General features: G+C 41.1%; 1 protein-coding gene across 1 annotated transcript in view; it reads right to left on the bottom strand.

Moving 5' to 3' along the window:
- Positions 1–470: 470 nt before the first annotated feature.
- Positions 471–18115, bottom strand: part of tsc22d2 (TSC22 domain family 2) — a 34955-nt gene continuing 17310 nt past the window's right edge. Inside the window, exons 2-3 of the mRNA XM_051375929.1 lie at positions 3449–3500; positions 471–2996 (exon numbers count right to left, since the gene is read on the bottom strand). Coding sequence (XP_051231889.1) covers positions 2694–2996; positions 3449–3500 — 355 coding nt within the window. The 3' untranslated portion in view covers positions 471–2693. The remainder of the gene's footprint in view (positions 2997–3448; positions 3501–18115) is intronic.

Genomic DNA, 18115 nt, shown 5'->3' on the forward strand with positions numbered 1-18115 from the left:
GGTTCAGCCACATAAAAGTATTTCGTTCTCTAACAGACGATGTATACTTTTGACAGTGGAGAGCTGAACGCCCGCCAATGGATCAAATCTACTCTGGAATGCACACACAAGGAAACCCTGAGCTTTATTGTGAGGGCACGAGCCATTTCAGTTCTAACCCTGCCTTTAACAGAAGGACTTGCATGAGAATGAGTGATTGGCGCTCTTTCACATAAGAAATTTCAATATGTCGCAGTCAGAAAAGAAAATGGCTGAATTACAATCAGCTGCTTCAGCTTCAGGGTCCTGGTGTTGTGCATGCCTCACTGTCATGACTTACTGGGGAAATATGTTCATGTTAATAATCATCTGTGAGTGTTTTGCATACCTCATTTCATCGTTTTATTAAATGTAATAAGAAAATGTTATGAGTGGTTTTCGTGGTCACAAAAGGGGGGATGGGGGAATAAAAAAAAAGCAACATGAAGACATTCTCTTAATAAAACAGTAATTTATTTTTGACTCAAAACTAAAATTGTCTGAACAGCACATTACAAGGGCATTGTTAAGATATTTTCTCCAAGGCTCAGTGATCACTTTCATACAGTACACTTGGCATGTACACGGCATCTCCTTCAAATGAAAGAAAAACAGGAAAAAAAATACTCTAAAGAGAAAAGAAATAAGCCCATTTGCAAAAAGAAAAAAGAAAGGAAATCAAAAGAGTCCATCTTGTAGAAAGATGACTGATTGTACAATTACCAAGCATTTTGGTTTGGTTCTAAGCCACAGAGAAAGAAACCGGATCGCCTGGCGAAAGCAGACGACGGCACAGGAGGCACAAAGGACGTGACACAGACAGGACATCCCATAATATGCTCACACACAAATCGACTGGGTTCCAGCTTCTAGGTGTGAAATGTTTAATAGCTTCTATCGTTTTGCTTCTTTTTTTTGTGTGGATATTGTTGCCTAGTTGTTATTTTTGTTGCTTTGTAAGCGAAGTGTTGGTACACTACAATCGAAATCTAGATGCTGCATTCATTAAATACATTAAAATCTGCAATGTAACAAAACCTTTTCTCTGCATATGAAACTCAAACACAGCATTTACATGAAAACAAAAAAAAGATGGCTCCTTTTCTGACCGTTTTGTGCACAAGGCCCTTTCCCCTCCGTCCGACACGAACACCTTTCCATTCTTCTTTTTATTATTATTTATTATTCTTTCCCCCTCGAACTACTTACTTCACCCTCTATGCCCATTGTTCCCTTTCTCTTTCGTTAATCCTTTCACAATCATTCACAGACTGACAGAGAAATAAAGAGTGCTGGATAAAAACATGAGGTAAGAAAGTGGTTTGATTATAGATCATGCAGAACATGCAAAACAGCGACAAAAAAAAAATATAGGAAAGGAGAGAGTAGAAAAAAAAAAAATTGAGTGTGCATTTAAAAATGGAAAGAAAAGAGAAAAAAAAAAAAAAAAAAAAGACTTACACAGCTTTGCGTCTTTGGTTATAAAGTAGGTCGAACAATTTTCACAGCTTTTCATACCCCAACCAAACCCCCAAATTAATTTCTGTTTTTCTGCTTTGACAAAGAAAGTCTTAAAAAAAAAAAAAGAAAGAAAAAAAGTAAATTAATAGTTTTCTTTATCAAAACATCCCATCACATCTTAACAACAGGTGTTCTCCTGTACAAACCCTCCTTGCTCTTAATACTTTACACTTTACAAAATATACATTCAACCTGGATTTCACCTAATGTAAGCTCGGCTTTAGTGTTAGCACTATTTCATGAAGAGAAAAATTTCTATTATGGAACTTATTGCCTACTTACTGAGATCTACTTGTTGCAAGAGACTACCAAATTTAATACCTGACAGATTCTAAAATACCAAAAGACCAAAGAGAAATGTTTCTTTTTTGTTTTTAATAAGTATCTCCATGACATTGTTCATTTACATTATGAAAATAGCAGCCCTGAAATAAATAATGCAAATACTAAAACTGAACTAATGAAAAAGTATTATGATTCATGTCAAAGTACGGTGGCTCTGAGAAAACAACACAAGCTTTTGTTGCAGCATATAACAAGCCGAGGCTCTCAACTCACTCCACTCAAGCCGAGGCGCCCGCTGGCGTCCTCCTCCACTCAGGGAGGATGAATCTTCTCCCCCGCTCCCCCCGCCCACCTCAGTTCTCTGGCCTCGTCCGGACCAGAGAGTGATGTGGGGTGGGGATACAGAGAGGACAGTCCCTGCTGGATGTTACAGGACCCTCATCGGGCCCCTCGAAGGATTGCACCGTCCTCTTCCACCACTTGTTGACCCCCCCACCCCCCTCCCACCTCTCTCTCTCTGCACGAGAAAAGCATGCAGTTTTATGGTGTGCACTAGCTCACCTGCCCCACCTTCTTTTTCAGCTTTCTTGCAGCCAAACACAGGGACAGAATAAGACTTTAAGGGGTGGTAAATGTCTTAATGTGAAGGCCCGGTGACGGCAACGTGCACACACTAAAGCATGGCTCTTGGTGGCAAACAAAGATGTCGCTGTTGATTTTTCCTCAAATGGAGCATATTGAACGCAGAGCCGAGCCTTTTGCTTTATGGAGCTAAGGGGACGGTAGCAGTTGTTGTCTTTACTAACAGGATCTTCGACTCCTGTCCGTGGGTGGTGTGTGTTTGAGCATGTGTACTGGGGGAAGGGGGATCACGCCGAGGTTATGTTGGGCTGATGGGGGACGCTTTGACTGCCCTCGTGGTGCACCAAGGGGGTGTTGTTGTTGTTTGTTACGAGCGGGTGTTGCTGCTGCTGCTGCAGCGGCGGCGAAGTGCTGCTGCCCTGGGTGAGCTGACTGGACAGCTGGCCGAGCTGATCCGTGTTGGCCAGCGACTTCAGTACGGCATTCTCTCGCTCCAACACGGAGTTCCTCTCGTACAGCTCCTTGATGTGCTCTTTCAACACCTCCACCTCCTCGCGAACAGCATACATCAGGTGGCTCTTCACCAAGTCCTGAAAGACAGGAAAAGGGAAACTAAATTTGGCACACAAATGACACTTGAGAAAAAATTTGCATATTTTTAAAGCAAATTCCATCCTAAAACAAGGCAAAAGTCACCTCAGTTTAAAGTGTGATATATATTTTAACTGTGTTACCCAGAGGTCACCTGTCAATCAAACTTTATGGGCAATTCTGAGATACTGAATATTAGATTTCACAGTGCATTTTTTCCTACAGGTTGTTCTTTAGAATAGGAAATGCAGTAGCTTCAATGAAGTGAATAAAAAGGTGCATTTATCATGGATTATTATGTTAAATGTGGGTTTTGTATTTGTTATCTCTGAGACAGTTGTGTCACTTAGCCTCGGCAGTGGGACAACTCATTCTGAACGTTTATCAGGCTTTGCAAAGAAGGTCGCCTGACAACATTCATTCTAGCTTGGAAAATGTGTAGAAAACTCACCATTGCCTGCTCAATCTTGTTATCGATGGCAACAACGCTGGCACCAGATGCACTGTGGAAGAAAAAGGGCGAGAGTTAACCACGTGATCTCATGTCTACCACGTCTCAGATTGATATCAGCTCTTATGCGCTAAACTGCCAAATCTGGTCCCCGGCGTGTTGAGTCTTGTGGGATCTCACTGGTATTTCAGGAGGAAAACAAATTCCAACAGTTAAATCCATTTCCAGAGAATAAGATGAACTGATTTGAGATGGAATCCAAAACACACAAACCAAAAATAAAAACCAGGTACTATTTTTAGCGCACTTGACACAAAGTGTCACAGATAAACACTTTCAAAACCTACAGAGAGCCACTGTTCACAGTTATTAAAAGGCAAAGAGGGATCGTATACACCTACTGTTCACCTACAGGTCAGAATACGCTAATCGCCATATAAGAGATTTACATGAAAAAGCATGAGAGTGAAGAGGGTGAGATGTTAAGCTGTCTCAAGCCACAGCAATGCAACAGGCCGCACTGTGTGGCCAGTCAACAGCTTTTGGCCTGAAAAATAAATAAATGGCTCCAAGTGGAAAATAGTTCACTTTCAATACTGCTTCACAACCTGGACCTTACAGCCCACACCTACTGTACAGACATGTCTGCATTAACCCACACAATCCTACATTAGGGATAACTTAAAAGTCTAATGGCAATATACTGAGGTGGCTCTGGCCTTCATCGCTGCCACCATAAACTAATAACAGTGGATGGGCACAAAACCAAAATCATAACACTGATATTGTTATACTTTGAAGGGACCTTTGTGGGCTTGCCAACGTGTAAATTTCCATTAAGACAGCAGCAACTGAAGCGCCTCACATGATGTCTTTCATCAGTGAGACCAGGTGTCGAACTGGTGATAGGAGACAGTATAGACGGTGTGGTGCATGAATCAGGGCATGATCTCTCTCTCACACACACAAACACACAAAGGATGAATAACAACAAGATCGCATTGTACTAGTCTAAAGGGATTTTTTTTTTTATGTATGGGTATTTTAATAATGTAAAAAGCACAAAGAACCGTTGTTTATCCAACGTATTATGCTCAAATATGTCCACAGTAAGTCAGCAGCAGGAGCCTCGATAACAATGCTCCCGGAAACTGTTTAAAATACCAACATTTCAGCCAGTGCTATCAGCGTTTGTGCATGCATGACTCCACTGTAATGAAAACAGATTACAGACAGGGAGTGTGGCTCCACTCCTGCAGGAGTTGAGCTCCGGGTGCGGCTGCAGTCGCAGTCAGCCATCAGTTTACATTATCAGGGAAATCTCATTGTTCTCTTTTCTCTCTTTTCTCTGTAAAAACACCAATTTAAACCCGTTTTATCGCGTCCCGGCGGTATGTGAGGCATGCATACCGCTTCCATTCCGACCCACTTTGTCAACATGTATGTTAAAATCATCTAAAAGCAGCGCAACAATTTGTTTTCCACCACCCTCCCCCCCTCCAAGGAAAGAAAGGGAAAACACGTTTCCCACTTTACGCATAAAAAGACGATCAACTTACAAAAGCCACACACGAGATCCTCGTACAACCAAACGATGCCAAGTTTTGGGAAAGAAAAAAAACCCACAGGATTTTCTTTCTTTTATCCGTCTCAACAGATAACGATGTCTTGCACAATCACCGCCCTGCTCGGATGTGGATGCGAAAACACACACACACACACAAACCGAAGCGTTTTCATGCCGCTAGACGGTGCTCTGGCATGAGTCTGAGACATGAGGAGGGAACAAAATGTGCAGAGAGAACAAGTGATCATGCTTAGAAGGAGTTAAATCCCATTTTTGATACAAGTCTACAGAGAAGAAAAAAAAACACGTGTTAAAGAGATAAACACCGGGTTTAAGTGCTCAAAAACAGGAGGAATTGATCTTCCTGAATCGGCCCACCTTAAATACACAAACGTTACAGTGATTAAAGATTACAGCAAAGTTGGCAGAGTATAATTTATGTGAAATAGAGTCAAGCGTTTGAGGCTTTTCCCCCTTATAAATAACGCTGTAAAACTTATTCTGAAAGGGTAAAACACTCCAGAAACTACAGTTCAATTTACTGTAGATTTAAAAACAAAAAACATCAAGCATTTGTCATCACCGCACTGTGACCATCCACCTCACATATGGAGCTCCACAACTCCATCCAGCATGTATGTCCCTGCGTGTTGGAGAGCACGTAGGCCTATACAGCGCACTGTGGTCAACCCGGGGGTGGGGGACACGTACTCCAAAACACAAACAGATGCCACACTTAAGGGAAAAGACCACAACCAGACAGAAGACAGTGGTCTGCATGCCTTACAGTGGATGGCGAAATAGTCACTAAATGCTGGGGGAACATAGCGAGAGCACATTCAATTACATGAGATCAAACACTCAGCTGCACATGAGTGAGAGTTAAAGGTTTCATATAAAGAAGCACAAGAGTTTGGTACTGTGGGAGCATGACACCAAGTTTCAGATGGAACTTTAAAGAATAATAATGCATGTATAATGAGCATGTAGGAGGCAGTTAAATCTAAATTATGGATCCTGAAGAAATACGCAGAGCATAAGAAGGACAATACACCCAACGATTGTAACAAGCATCATACTAAAGTGAACCAATCCGACAATAAAACACCGCTTATAGGCTAAAAGTCAATTACCTGCCGCATCTGGCTCTGTAGGACATCAAACGTCCAGAGTATGTCGGTGAGGTTCCCGGCGAGCAGGGCAGGCTGTAGCTCATTTTGCAGCGCATGTTGGCGTTTCTTTAAAGTTAAGTTTCTCCAAAGTGTTACTGCTGTACAACTCCACAGTGAGTGTCACAACACAGATTCGTCTTGTTTGAGTCGGAGCTCCAGTGTGTCTTTAAAAACCACGCTGCTGGGTCACATGGTGCGAAAACAAGGGGGGCGGAGTCCAGCCTCCTCCCTCCTCCCTCCTCTCCCCACTTCACTTACTGCTAGGGGGACGCTTCTACAGATTACATTATTCACTGCCACTGTCTGCCCAAAAATTATACACTCAGGAGGATTTATTCAAAAGGCTAAACGTTAATTAAAAAGGAGACAGTGTTTTGCATGTACTGACACAGAGGTCTGTCTGCTTGCTCCTGTTCCCTTGAGTTTCAGTAGAAAATGACACACTGTTGAGTTGGCATTTTTTTGTAACCAGATTAGCTATTAAAGTTGTCTCAAACTTCATCTTCACAGTAGTTCTCATGCACGAGAGGAGTCTCCACATGTTGGCCACCCAGTGCCATTTTAATGGGATTATCAGTGTAATTTAAAATTCTTTTGATGATTAAAAATCTGTGCCACCACAAACAAGCATGAGCTGTATATCAGTGATAGAAGCTCAAAGGCAAATGAGAATATTATACCATTTTATTTGTCACGTTGATATTAGACGCATATCAGTGCAGTGAAACGCACAGAAAGTCACACTTGCTGAACTGCATGTGCTTCGTAAGTAATCACATTTGTAATGTAGCATTCCACATTTCCACAGTCTTCCTCTATTCTCCTCTTTCCTGGGGCAATGCAAAGAAAAAAGAAGAAAAACACGTGAGGCAAAAGGATTACTGTGATTTAAAATGGCAGCGTATTTTTCTACTCATTTGAATGTAGTTCAGAGGTGATGTATGGCACGACAGATCCACACGGATGTGATGACAGCAGATAAATGAGTCGCATTCCAAAACGGGCAACTCACTCGGCCGTGTGATCTAAAGGCTGATAAAGAGAATACATTCCTCCCTTTGAACTCATCATTTACACATCTGGGACAGAAAGAGAAAAGAATGTCCACGAATTTAGGCTGGAAAGAGACATGCAGGTTGGATCAAATTAGCGTGTCAAATGACTGGCCCGCAGAAGTTACAAGAAATGTTAGGGGAAACGACAACAAAACAAAACAAAACAAAACAAAAATTTGGTGCCAATTGGTGTCCAAGGAAAACAAAGCAAACTGTACATTTTATTCAAGGAGGAAGACATGTGGTGGTTTATGTAAGGACCACTTGCTGTGTTAACCTCAACATGGGCCTTCCCTGCAGACTGCAGCAGCGCACACATGCACTCGTCACCCCCCCCACCAACAAAGTCTCCAGGACCACAAGGCAGCACATTCCAACTCTGGACACCTCCGGCCCCGAGGCCAGCGCCTCTAAACTGAGACATCTGTGTTAAGAGCCACCATCATGCTGTGACAACACAGTCAAGTTCCTTACTGAGGACCAGTTATCAAAACAGTCCTGTAACCACAAGTTTTTGGTTTGGTACTGGCTAAAGTTTGCCAGGTCGTGCTGATAGACATCTCGCCGCCCTGCCCACACAGCTCTGTAGAAAGATGTAAACTCAGTGCCTTAAATGTAAATATCACTGACTTTATCCATGGCTCTGTATCCCTTGAGTCACGTGCATGAGCAAAGTGTGGTCTCCTCCGTCTCTCTGGGTTTATCACATGATGTTTCATAGCGTCAAAAATTCAATGTGCTCTCCATTAAGGGCACAGATGCACCGGCACACGTCCCCGTCGCAAAGCATACAAACACTCCCTGTGGGGGGAGGCAGCTGAATCAATTAGACCCCAGCCCCCTCCCGCCCCCCTTTCACCATTTGCAAGTTTATTTCAAAACTATAGCTGGAGGGTGGGGGCTGTAACAACAGAGGAGTGCACTCACTGACGACTCACTGTGGTTCTCTTTCAGATGCATTCAGCCCTGCTTTAGTTCAGCTCAAGTCGCCTGTTCGCAGTTCAGCTGCTTCGCCAGATGAGGTCAGCAGAGGCTCCGATTAGCTGGGACAAAACTTCAGTGAAAATGCATACAGCAGCTTCAAGCATGAGGAGTTTAGTCATGTCTAAATGATCACAATGAAGTCATTGTCATGGCAGAAATTAACTAGAAGCTTCTATTTGACAAGCTGGTTCAAAAAATGCGTATGTTGTTTCAAAATATGACGTACTTATTTCTGTTAATGAGAAACCATCATTCAATGGTCACAGGATAGCTGTCGTCATATCTTGTGATCGTTGTGTACTTCTGCACATACTACAGGGATCTAGCAAGTGAAACTTTCAATACCGTGCCTACCTAACTGTGTAGAGAAAGTCAAATGCTATAAATGAGAATGGAAATGTAACATGTTTCGTAGAAGGTTCAGAGAACTGAAAGTGGCTTCTCAGTTTGACTTACTCGAAACAAGTGTATGGCCCTGCAATCAAACTAATGATCAGTAAGACTGAAAATAAAGAGACCAGTATTTTTGCAAAACGGAGTTCATTAAGGGGACCACAGAGCCCTGCATGTTTACCTAACTAGTTAGTTAAATTAGATTACTGCAGCTCTCACACCAAGTTCTCTCCAGAAACCTCCACATTCAGACATTTTTAGTGGACATGAACAGAACCCGAAGAAACCGATTCAATAAGTTGTTTTATCTCACAAATAGTCCAGAAGCTAAAAGAAACACAGACAAGTCCTTAAAGTGTTTAGAATAAAGAAAATTTGAATAACTCTGCGCAAACTGAGAAAGATTGTGTGACACGATCAAAACAGACCTTGTGGTGAGAGTATTTCTGTCAGTGTACATCGTCACACCGTGACTAGTCTAATTCTGTCAAGATTATTTTGTTGCTTTTGTCTAGGGGGTGAGTAAAACGATAATTTGCATAGCGAGACATGTGGAAACTAAAACCTACATGCTATCGACACGCTTGTTGTGATCCAAATAACCTGAAACCTGAGTAGTTACAAGCGGTGTTTAGTGTAACTTAAATTTGCATATTGAACTAAAACAGTCCCAAAACAAAGAATCTTGACTTACTGCTTCTCTCCTTGTTGCACTGTAAGGCTTCAAACAATGGTGACAATTGCAGGATGCTGGAAGTATGTTAATATGTGCCTCTGAACATGGTGGATTTTTCGGATGCTGTATTGTTGGGACGTGTTGTCTACATAAAGGGTGGTCCATATTCACACAATGTAGACTAAACAAAATAAGACAGACCTCAGGGAACTCTTGTCTGGAGATGTTAGTTTTATTTTTCCAGCACTAAATCAGAGTCATGAGTAGGTGTGTCTGCTGCCACCGAGCTTCCTCGTAAACAGGCCGACGGAACTGTCCCACTCGCACCCTCGCCTGTTACATAAACGCCAGACTTGTGCACAAACATCCCAGGCTGCATATGTCCCAATGGGACATAGTGAAAGCCAAACCAGCCTGTCCTCCCTGCAGACATGGACACTTCTAGCAGACAGCTTGGTGGATGAACCGGACGACAGGGAGCATGAGAAGGAATCATGGCCCACAGGGCTTAATACAGGCAGCGATAAGATCAGATTTCTTGAGACAGCAGCTCATCACTGTTCATTTAAACAGGTTATGGAAGGCCTCGTTATTTTAGAGGCTAAAATAACTGCCGGCAGGGAGGTTTGTTAATGACTGCCGAGCCACCCCCACAGCTCCTGAAGAAATGATAAAGAGCTAGTGTAATGTGACCATCAAACTCCATATGCACACAGTGGGGCATCCAGAGCAGGGGTACCCTAGCTTTATATAATCACAGCCAAAACAGTGTTTAACTAAAACCAGATCTTTAGCATGTAACATGCCTCAATATCACGTTTCACTTCTTTTTTTTTCCTTTCAGTGATTTGGGCCTGTACCACTCTCAATGTGGACTGAGACCCCACTGGAATGTGTGAAAAGTAATAGTGTTACTCCCGAAGCTTTAATGGGAAAATCCTGGCACCTCGCTGTTAACGAGGCTCTGTATTCAGCAGAGCATTTATCACGGGATCAAGGACTTAGCCTCATTTGGGCTTCCTCTGTGTAGTGCAGGGTTTGGGTCAGACTAATGTCATTAAGCATTATGATGCAAATACACATAGGTGTCTCAGCCATTGTCTTTTACTCTGGCTTCTGTATGACTTTCGCAAAGCTTAAGCTTCAATCATGACTTGACATTAAACAGCGGAGACACAGTTATCTTAAAGATTAGAAAAGGGGCTTGTGGCCAGAAGGTCAACTGTTTGAAACTGAGGTAGAGGTGAAATGCGTCACCCGCTTAACTATTTGGGTGCCTATTAGTGCAGCGTCTGCTGCTCCAGAGTGGATGTTTAACGGCGAACAGTAGACTCCTATGGTTATATTAGGTATCTCCCGGGTGTGAACACATTTAAGTGACTTAGTGTGAAGCAAGACGATGCTGAAAAAGAGCCATGTGTGTTCAGCAACCTTTTCCTGGATAAATAAAGGTCAAATGTCAGTTTAGTTTCCAAAGATAAAGCTGACAGGATGAAAATGTTTCTCTCATACAGTGCCGTCTTTGAGCCATGAGGTCTGTTACGTAAGCGGTAAAAATCTCTGATGGTTATGATCTCTATTCATCAATTCCTCCCTGCGTCTAAAAGGGGCTCGTTAGGTTTAAGATCCGAGCTCTGCACAATGTCAAGTCATGTCGTGTCCATCAAGGCTCTGCAGTTAGTGATTACGCTCAAGGGGGGAACCTCCTGTACAACCGTAATCCGTTCAAAATTATGTACTTACTGTGTGTGCTTCTAAGAAAGACCTTGGAATTGGATTGGGCCAAGTCCTCTGAGGATAGGCCCCACAGCCTGTTAGCAATTACAAAATGTTCTTCTGTGTGTGTTTTTCATTTGTACGGAGGGAAGGTGATTCCAATTAAGTCAATGCCAAGAAGGGAGTGTTTGGCGAAAATCCATTAACAGATGTTGAATAATCCAGTTATTATTTTCTAAAAATAAAAGAACGAAAACGGCACATTGCTGAAAATGATCAACTAAGCCAATAAAGGAGTTCACTGGCGCAGCTCTTTCCTCTCAGCACATCAAAAGTGAAACTGCAGCTTTCCCACGTTCAACTTTCCTCCGCCTCGTCCCAATAATGAAATGTTTGTTTCTGTGTCATAAACAGTGGCCGCATACCTGGTCTGGATCAAATAACTCTCACTGGCAGAGCGTGGGGCCACTGATCAGGTGTGCCCAGTCGCAATATAAATCTGTCTTTTCTTTATTGTCCGTAATCATAAAGTTGATCATTGTGGACTAAGGGCAGTAAAAGGGCTGCTGCTGGTTTACTTGGGACCAATGGCCGCCTCACAATGATTCCATTCAGCAGACCAACAAATCGCTTTCCTGGAATGTTTACAAATGCAGAGTGTAACTTGTAATTTAGTTTGGCTAAAATAAATTAATCTCTCTCTTGTTGCAGAGGAAAGGCGAGCCGTTAACAAGAGGAGATTTAAGCAGAGCTGTATGGGTTCAAATAACGGTCGATTAGCTTCTGAGCTTATGAAATGATGTTCAGAAATAATTAAAAAACCTGTGGTTGTATATCACCCTGCGGGAAAAAAAACAAACTCCTGTATGGGAAATAGGTAGAAGTTGTTTTTTGTTATACAGAGAAATTGAGAATGTCAATATAAAATGTATGTACAAATAATCAAATATCCCTTTAACTGATCATCCGGACTATAAATGTCCAAAAATGGTGAGAAACGCCCATCACATATTCCCAAACCCCAAGGTGACGTCTTTAAATGTCTGACCGACAACCCAAAGCCCAAAGATATCTAGTTAACTATCAGGAAAAAATGTAGGAAAACAGAAAACATACAAAATGTAGAAGCTGAAACCAGAGAATTTTGGCATGTTTTCCAATTACATTTAATTATCAAAATAGTTGCAGCTTAATTTTCTGTTGATCTACGGACTGAATACTCAATACTTGTTCAATAACACTGATGGTACACAAAGGAAAAACACGGGAACATCTGAGTAGACTTACTCACACATTTAGCCAAAATCAGGGCCAAGATTTGGAACATGTTCCTTTTTTTTTTTTTTAAAACAGACTTTATCTTTCTGCTTCAAATCTGCACCCAGATGTTCACAAAAGCATTTTTGTTCTCAGTCTTTGTATAACCTCACTGTTGACCCGTTGTGCACAAATTTTATTTTGACATTTTAAGTGTTTTTCTAACTACAAGACAACAACTACAAGATTAGAAATTCAGTCTGACCATTATTCCACAAGCTCTAAATCTTTTTGTCAAATAATTGAGCCCACAGAGTTGCATTTGTCATTGTAAAGATACAAGCACAAGCAGGGCTGTACCCGACTCATAACTATGTTCAATACAAAGATTCAACTATTTTTTTTATCTGGCAATCATAAAATTAATTGGTATGAGTTTCAGTGATGCTTACAGTTAGTAGAGTTTACATCCCGCCATGCTGTTGCTCAAAAACAGAAGTGTATTAATTCAACAGACGAAATGCAAGTCAGCTCAGGGTCTTCTCAAGTGATGACTCAAATGATCAACATTTAGGGGGCAGGCCTACAGGCAAACATGTTTTGATGCCCACGACGTAGTAGAAACTTGTGAAAAACACCACAGCTGCTTATGAAAAGTGATGTAGGGGCGAGCTGCCCAGCTGAGGGTTTACATATTTCACAAAGCAATCATTTTCAGGAATGCTCCTTTATGCCCTAAAGCAACCGCCCCCCTTTCACTTCCAACAAGTCCGACCTTGCAGGAGAACAGGCTCAAGACAAAGGAAGGTGAAATGAGGCAGCTCCCTCAGGTTCACCTGCGGTTAGTTGAAAAGTTTTGAATAAAGCTCCACTGTTAGTCACATAGCCCACAGGCAAACATGAGCTGGACGCAGAACAAACAGATGCGTTGAATCTTTTCCCAGCCGCAACGCTACACACTTGCTCAACTGCTACTGTTTTACTTAAACATCCGCCGCTCATCTGGTAGCGCTCACTTTGATGAAGAAAATGGCCATAAGGACATTGGCAACATCTCATGCTCACTGCAGTGCATTATGCACTTTGACAAAGTCTGGATTCATGACACAGCTAGATCTGTTTTACTAATCGTCTTTGTTTACCCACCGACAGCTGTCACAAATCCTGGGACTGTAATAAACTACGATATTCACATACCATTGATCATGCAGTGATCTGGGTTAATTAAAATTAAATAATGCACATGACTAAACTCTTTGATCACAACTGTGATACAACGATCAGATTCTCACACACACACACCCTAAAATCCCTAACTCACTCTTTCTGCAACTTGGAGCCTGTCTTAAAGTCTCTGAGCCAATCCCAGACACACAGACACACACACAGACACACAGACACACACACAGACACACACACAGACACAGACACAGACACACACAGACACAGACACAACACACACAGACACACACACACACACACACACACACACACACACACACACACACACACACACACGACAGACAGACAGACAGACAGAGAGCTCTCGCTTGGTCTCTTGTGGTGCAGGGAATCAAATCCCACAAAGATACAATTTCAAAGGGGAAAAAAAAGTCAATTCCCGCACATATTCAACACCTCTGCACTGATTTATTAAAAAGTCAATGATTTTTTCCTTCTGAATTAAGAGAGACAGATTTTGTCCCAGGAACAACCCCAGGTTAAAAAGTTATTTGTTTATGACAGAGGATTGGGAAGATCTAGCCAAGTGAATCTTCTAGCTAGAATATACATCACACACTGCCCCATTGTGCTCAAATTTGGCTAATTAAGTAAAAATTACTCTAATTTTCTTGCCAATGTCCCAAGAACCTTTGTGTCCTTGGATCCATACTGGGAATTGTTGCCTTATCATTTGATTTCATAACTTGACATGTGATTGGACTTGAATGAAAAACGTGCTGCCACCTTAACTCCAAAGTTTGTTTGCCGCTGTTTGTTGGCAGCCAATTCAATAACCATGGCAGAGAGTCAAGACCTCAAACAGTCTCCATGAGAGAGCACATGGGAAATGGTCATGACTAATGCAAACCACTTGAACCACAAACATTTTTACTCCCATGACAAAAGCAACTGATATTAATTTTTCTATAATACTGGCTTTACTCTACAGGTACTTACATGTTTTAGAATAATTAAAATTCCATTGATAATGCAGCCTAACCTTTGTGAGATTAGGATATGTTTAATAAAGCAAATCCTTTGCTCCACAACTACGCACTGTATGTTTTGTATCATAAGCAAACTGAAGAAATCAAATATGTAATACAAATATTGGTGCAAGCCATTTGATAGCAAAAGGATGTGAAATTCACAAAGACCAACAGAAAGAAATTAAATGAATGGAATTGACAGTGGGTAACTGCATAAATGGTATTTCTATAAGAGAAGTATGGAGGGGGGAGAGGAGATGCTATGTGAATTCACTTGAATGTATAAATCATTTTTGGTTTTGTCCTAATTTTGTCTCTTTTCAAACTATATTTGATAGTGACAGCTGAAGAGTGACCGTAAAGGAGAGACACAGAGAGAAGATGACACGCAGCAAAAGGCCACAGGTCGGAGTCAAACCCAGGGCCGCTGTAGCAAGGTCTACCAGGTGAGCTATTAGGGCGACCCTCATTTAAAACTTTTTATGACCTGGAAGTGACAAACTGATTCCTTTGTCATGATCTTCTAGCTTACACCATATAAATAGTGAAAAGGCATTTTTAAATTGCTTGTTCTGTCCAACCAACAGTCCAAAAACCAATGTAATTCAATTTAAAGTGATATAAAACAAAGAACAAAGACAAAGAAGCAAATCCTCACACTGGAGAAGCTGGAACCAGTGAATATTTTAGATAGAAAAATGCAATTTATAATTGTTAAATTTTCTATAAATTGATTTATCTATTAATAATTTCAGCAAAAACATTTTCTTATTCCTTTTACTTGCGTTGTAGGAGCGGTTTCTGACTGTGCTGAGGACTGCATGATGCATAAAGGGAAACATTGCCATGTTAGATTAATTTGATTCAGCTGATAGCATTTCACACAAAAAGTACCAACAGTCATGACAGGTTAGTAACTAGTGCAGCTCAAGCTCTGTTTCTGGTATTAAAATATAGGAATTCATTTTAAAATACATTAAAATACAATTCCCTACATCAAGGAATCCAAGTCAGTAATCACCAGCTTCTCAAATGAGCGTACTACACAGACTTTAGAGAATATTATGTCATAACACAACCTCTGTCATGTTATCTCAGTGTGATCCGCTATTTGCAGTACTGAAACCCCCTGGCACCGTGCTGCACACATCGTGAGGGAAAGAGAAACCTGAGCACCGGATCCTCGTGACTGGCAGAACGTAGATACTCAAAGTGTCACAGAGAGTGTCACAAAATGCACCCTGGCGCTTCCTACAGTGCCATGCTTTCTCCATGCATTACACACTTGCCGCAGAAATGTCAAGCTTGACAAGTCTTTTGATTTAGTAGTTGGTCTGAAGTTTTTCTTTGAAAAGGGGCGAAAGTCTGCCAATAGGGTGAAATAGCGATTCGTTCATGTAAGTTTTTGAACAACAATGAAGTTACTCATGCCAGGATTTTTTGGCAATACCTACAATCTTCATGTGACAATTTTTGAGTACATTCAGTTTTTTTCTTTGGGCATTTCAGCCTAGGAGCAGCACACACGTGTATGATGCAGCATTTAAAATATAATGAGACTCTTATTCTTTGTTTTGCCTCCGTTTGCATATTGTGGGTCTAAAGACTTAATGCAGCTGAGGTCAGGTGGGAAACTCAATAACATCTAAGTTTAACTTGCAAACAATGCAAGCTGAATGTTGGTGGCCAAAACAAATTAGGTTCCTCTGGAAACTGATGACATTGTCTCACCTTGTTGACATGTTTACAGAAAAGTGACACTTCAAGACTCCATAAGTAGCTAAACAAGTCAAAATGGACACTTTCTTGCAAGGTGTGCAGGGTTGAAGGGGTGCAGGGTCGGCTTTAGGCAGCCAAGCCAGGCCACACACATACATGTTAACACACCCGAGCTCATACCTATCGTTGACAGGCTTTGACCCTCGTAATCTGCTAGGCCGGAAAGCCTGGTAGAAAGCAGTGGATGGGTTCCTGCATTTTAATGGGGGAGGAAACAGAGACAGGAGAAACATGAGTAAAGGAAGGGAAACTTGTACGCTGGGGGAGACAGAGATGAGGGCGGGAGAAAGACGTGCTTTGAGAGGGAGAGAGAACGTGAATGAGAGTAGAGGACAATCGTGAACCACACTGAGAGGGGTCAAGAGGAAATGATGATACAATCCAGATTGCCCAGCTCTTTTCACAAATGACCTGATGAAGTAAGCACATTACAGGCATTCCTGTAATTTTCCAAGTCCCGAAACCCAATCATATAGTGGCTCTGACTAGTTGTATTAGTGCCAATCACTTTCATATCTATCTATCCTGTATCAATATCTTACCTCATCTAATAATATCAAAATAAAATCAAATAACCTATAAACATTACATTGGTAAACATCTGCCTTCATTAACAGGTTGGTAGTTCATTTCTATCAGAGGATTATTTCTGGCAGACTACTCAAGTGCATTAAAATAAAATAAAAACAGTCAAGTCAGGTGTCTTGTGGCCATTTATTATTCAACTAGAAACCCAATAAACTGAAATATACTTTAAAAAGTTAAGTTTGTTTATTATCACTCTCAATCACTGTCAGACCCTCGTGTAGTCTAATGTTTACTCACACGATGCAGAAGCGAAAAGTGAAAATAACAGTGTTTCACTCTACAACACATACGGACGCATTCTTTTTCTCTACAATTACTTGGCCAGACCAATTTGTAGAATAGAAAGTGAACTTCAAACAGGGGCAGTTTTCCCGTGCACAGCGGGTGACGGGAGATAAAATTACGAACCACATTAAATATTTATTAGCATTCAGGTAATTGCTAGCACAAGATGTTAATGATACACCAAGTTCATAATATGGTGACAAATCTCAGTCCTGGATGCCAGTAAATGTGCATCGTCAACTTCACTGAATGAACTTACATATATCACAAGAAAAACAAAATTAAGAACAAGTTAGACATGACTAACATAAACGTAAATAATGAAGTCAGTAAACCGCCAAGTATATACATACATTCTGCAGCACCCAACTACTCATTTCCACTATACATGCATCCATTACTCTGTGGAAATATCCCTAAATAAAGTTTGATAACTGAATAAAAGGTATGCAACGTGTACTAGCTAGCCTATTGGTAATTCAAAACATATGCCATTCCCAAAAACTGAAATAATCATACACAGTCGTGACATGTAATATAGTAATAATAATAGTTATAACTGAAATTACATGGCATCAGTCAATGCACACAAGGAGCTGTGCACAACAAACTGAAGTCACCTACTGGCTTTGCCTCCCTCTAACAGATGCTTAGATATAAAAAATAAAAAATTCAGCAGTCAGCACATTTTCTTCAGAAAGTTGAGGCTTTTCTAGTTGTATTCTATTGTATTTATCTCCATTTTATTTATAACTCCTATAATATCTGTATTTTATGTCTTGGTCTCATTGTGAAGTCTGATTCAGAAAGGTTTGACATGCTGTCAATAAACTGTACTTCCATAAATTTAATTAAAAAACAAAGTGTAATTAAAAATATGTGCAATGTCAGCGCCTCAGTGCATTGCAACCTAAATGACATTCAGCTAACACATGGCCACAAACAACAAAGAAAAAGGCAAACAAGTTGAGGTAACAGGTTA

Source organism: Dicentrarchus labrax, unplaced genomic scaffold, assembly GCF_905237075.1.
Source record: "Dicentrarchus labrax unplaced genomic scaffold, dlabrax2021, whole genome shotgun sequence".
Classification (NCBI taxonomy): Eukaryota; Metazoa; Chordata; class Actinopteri; family Moronidae; genus Dicentrarchus; species Dicentrarchus labrax.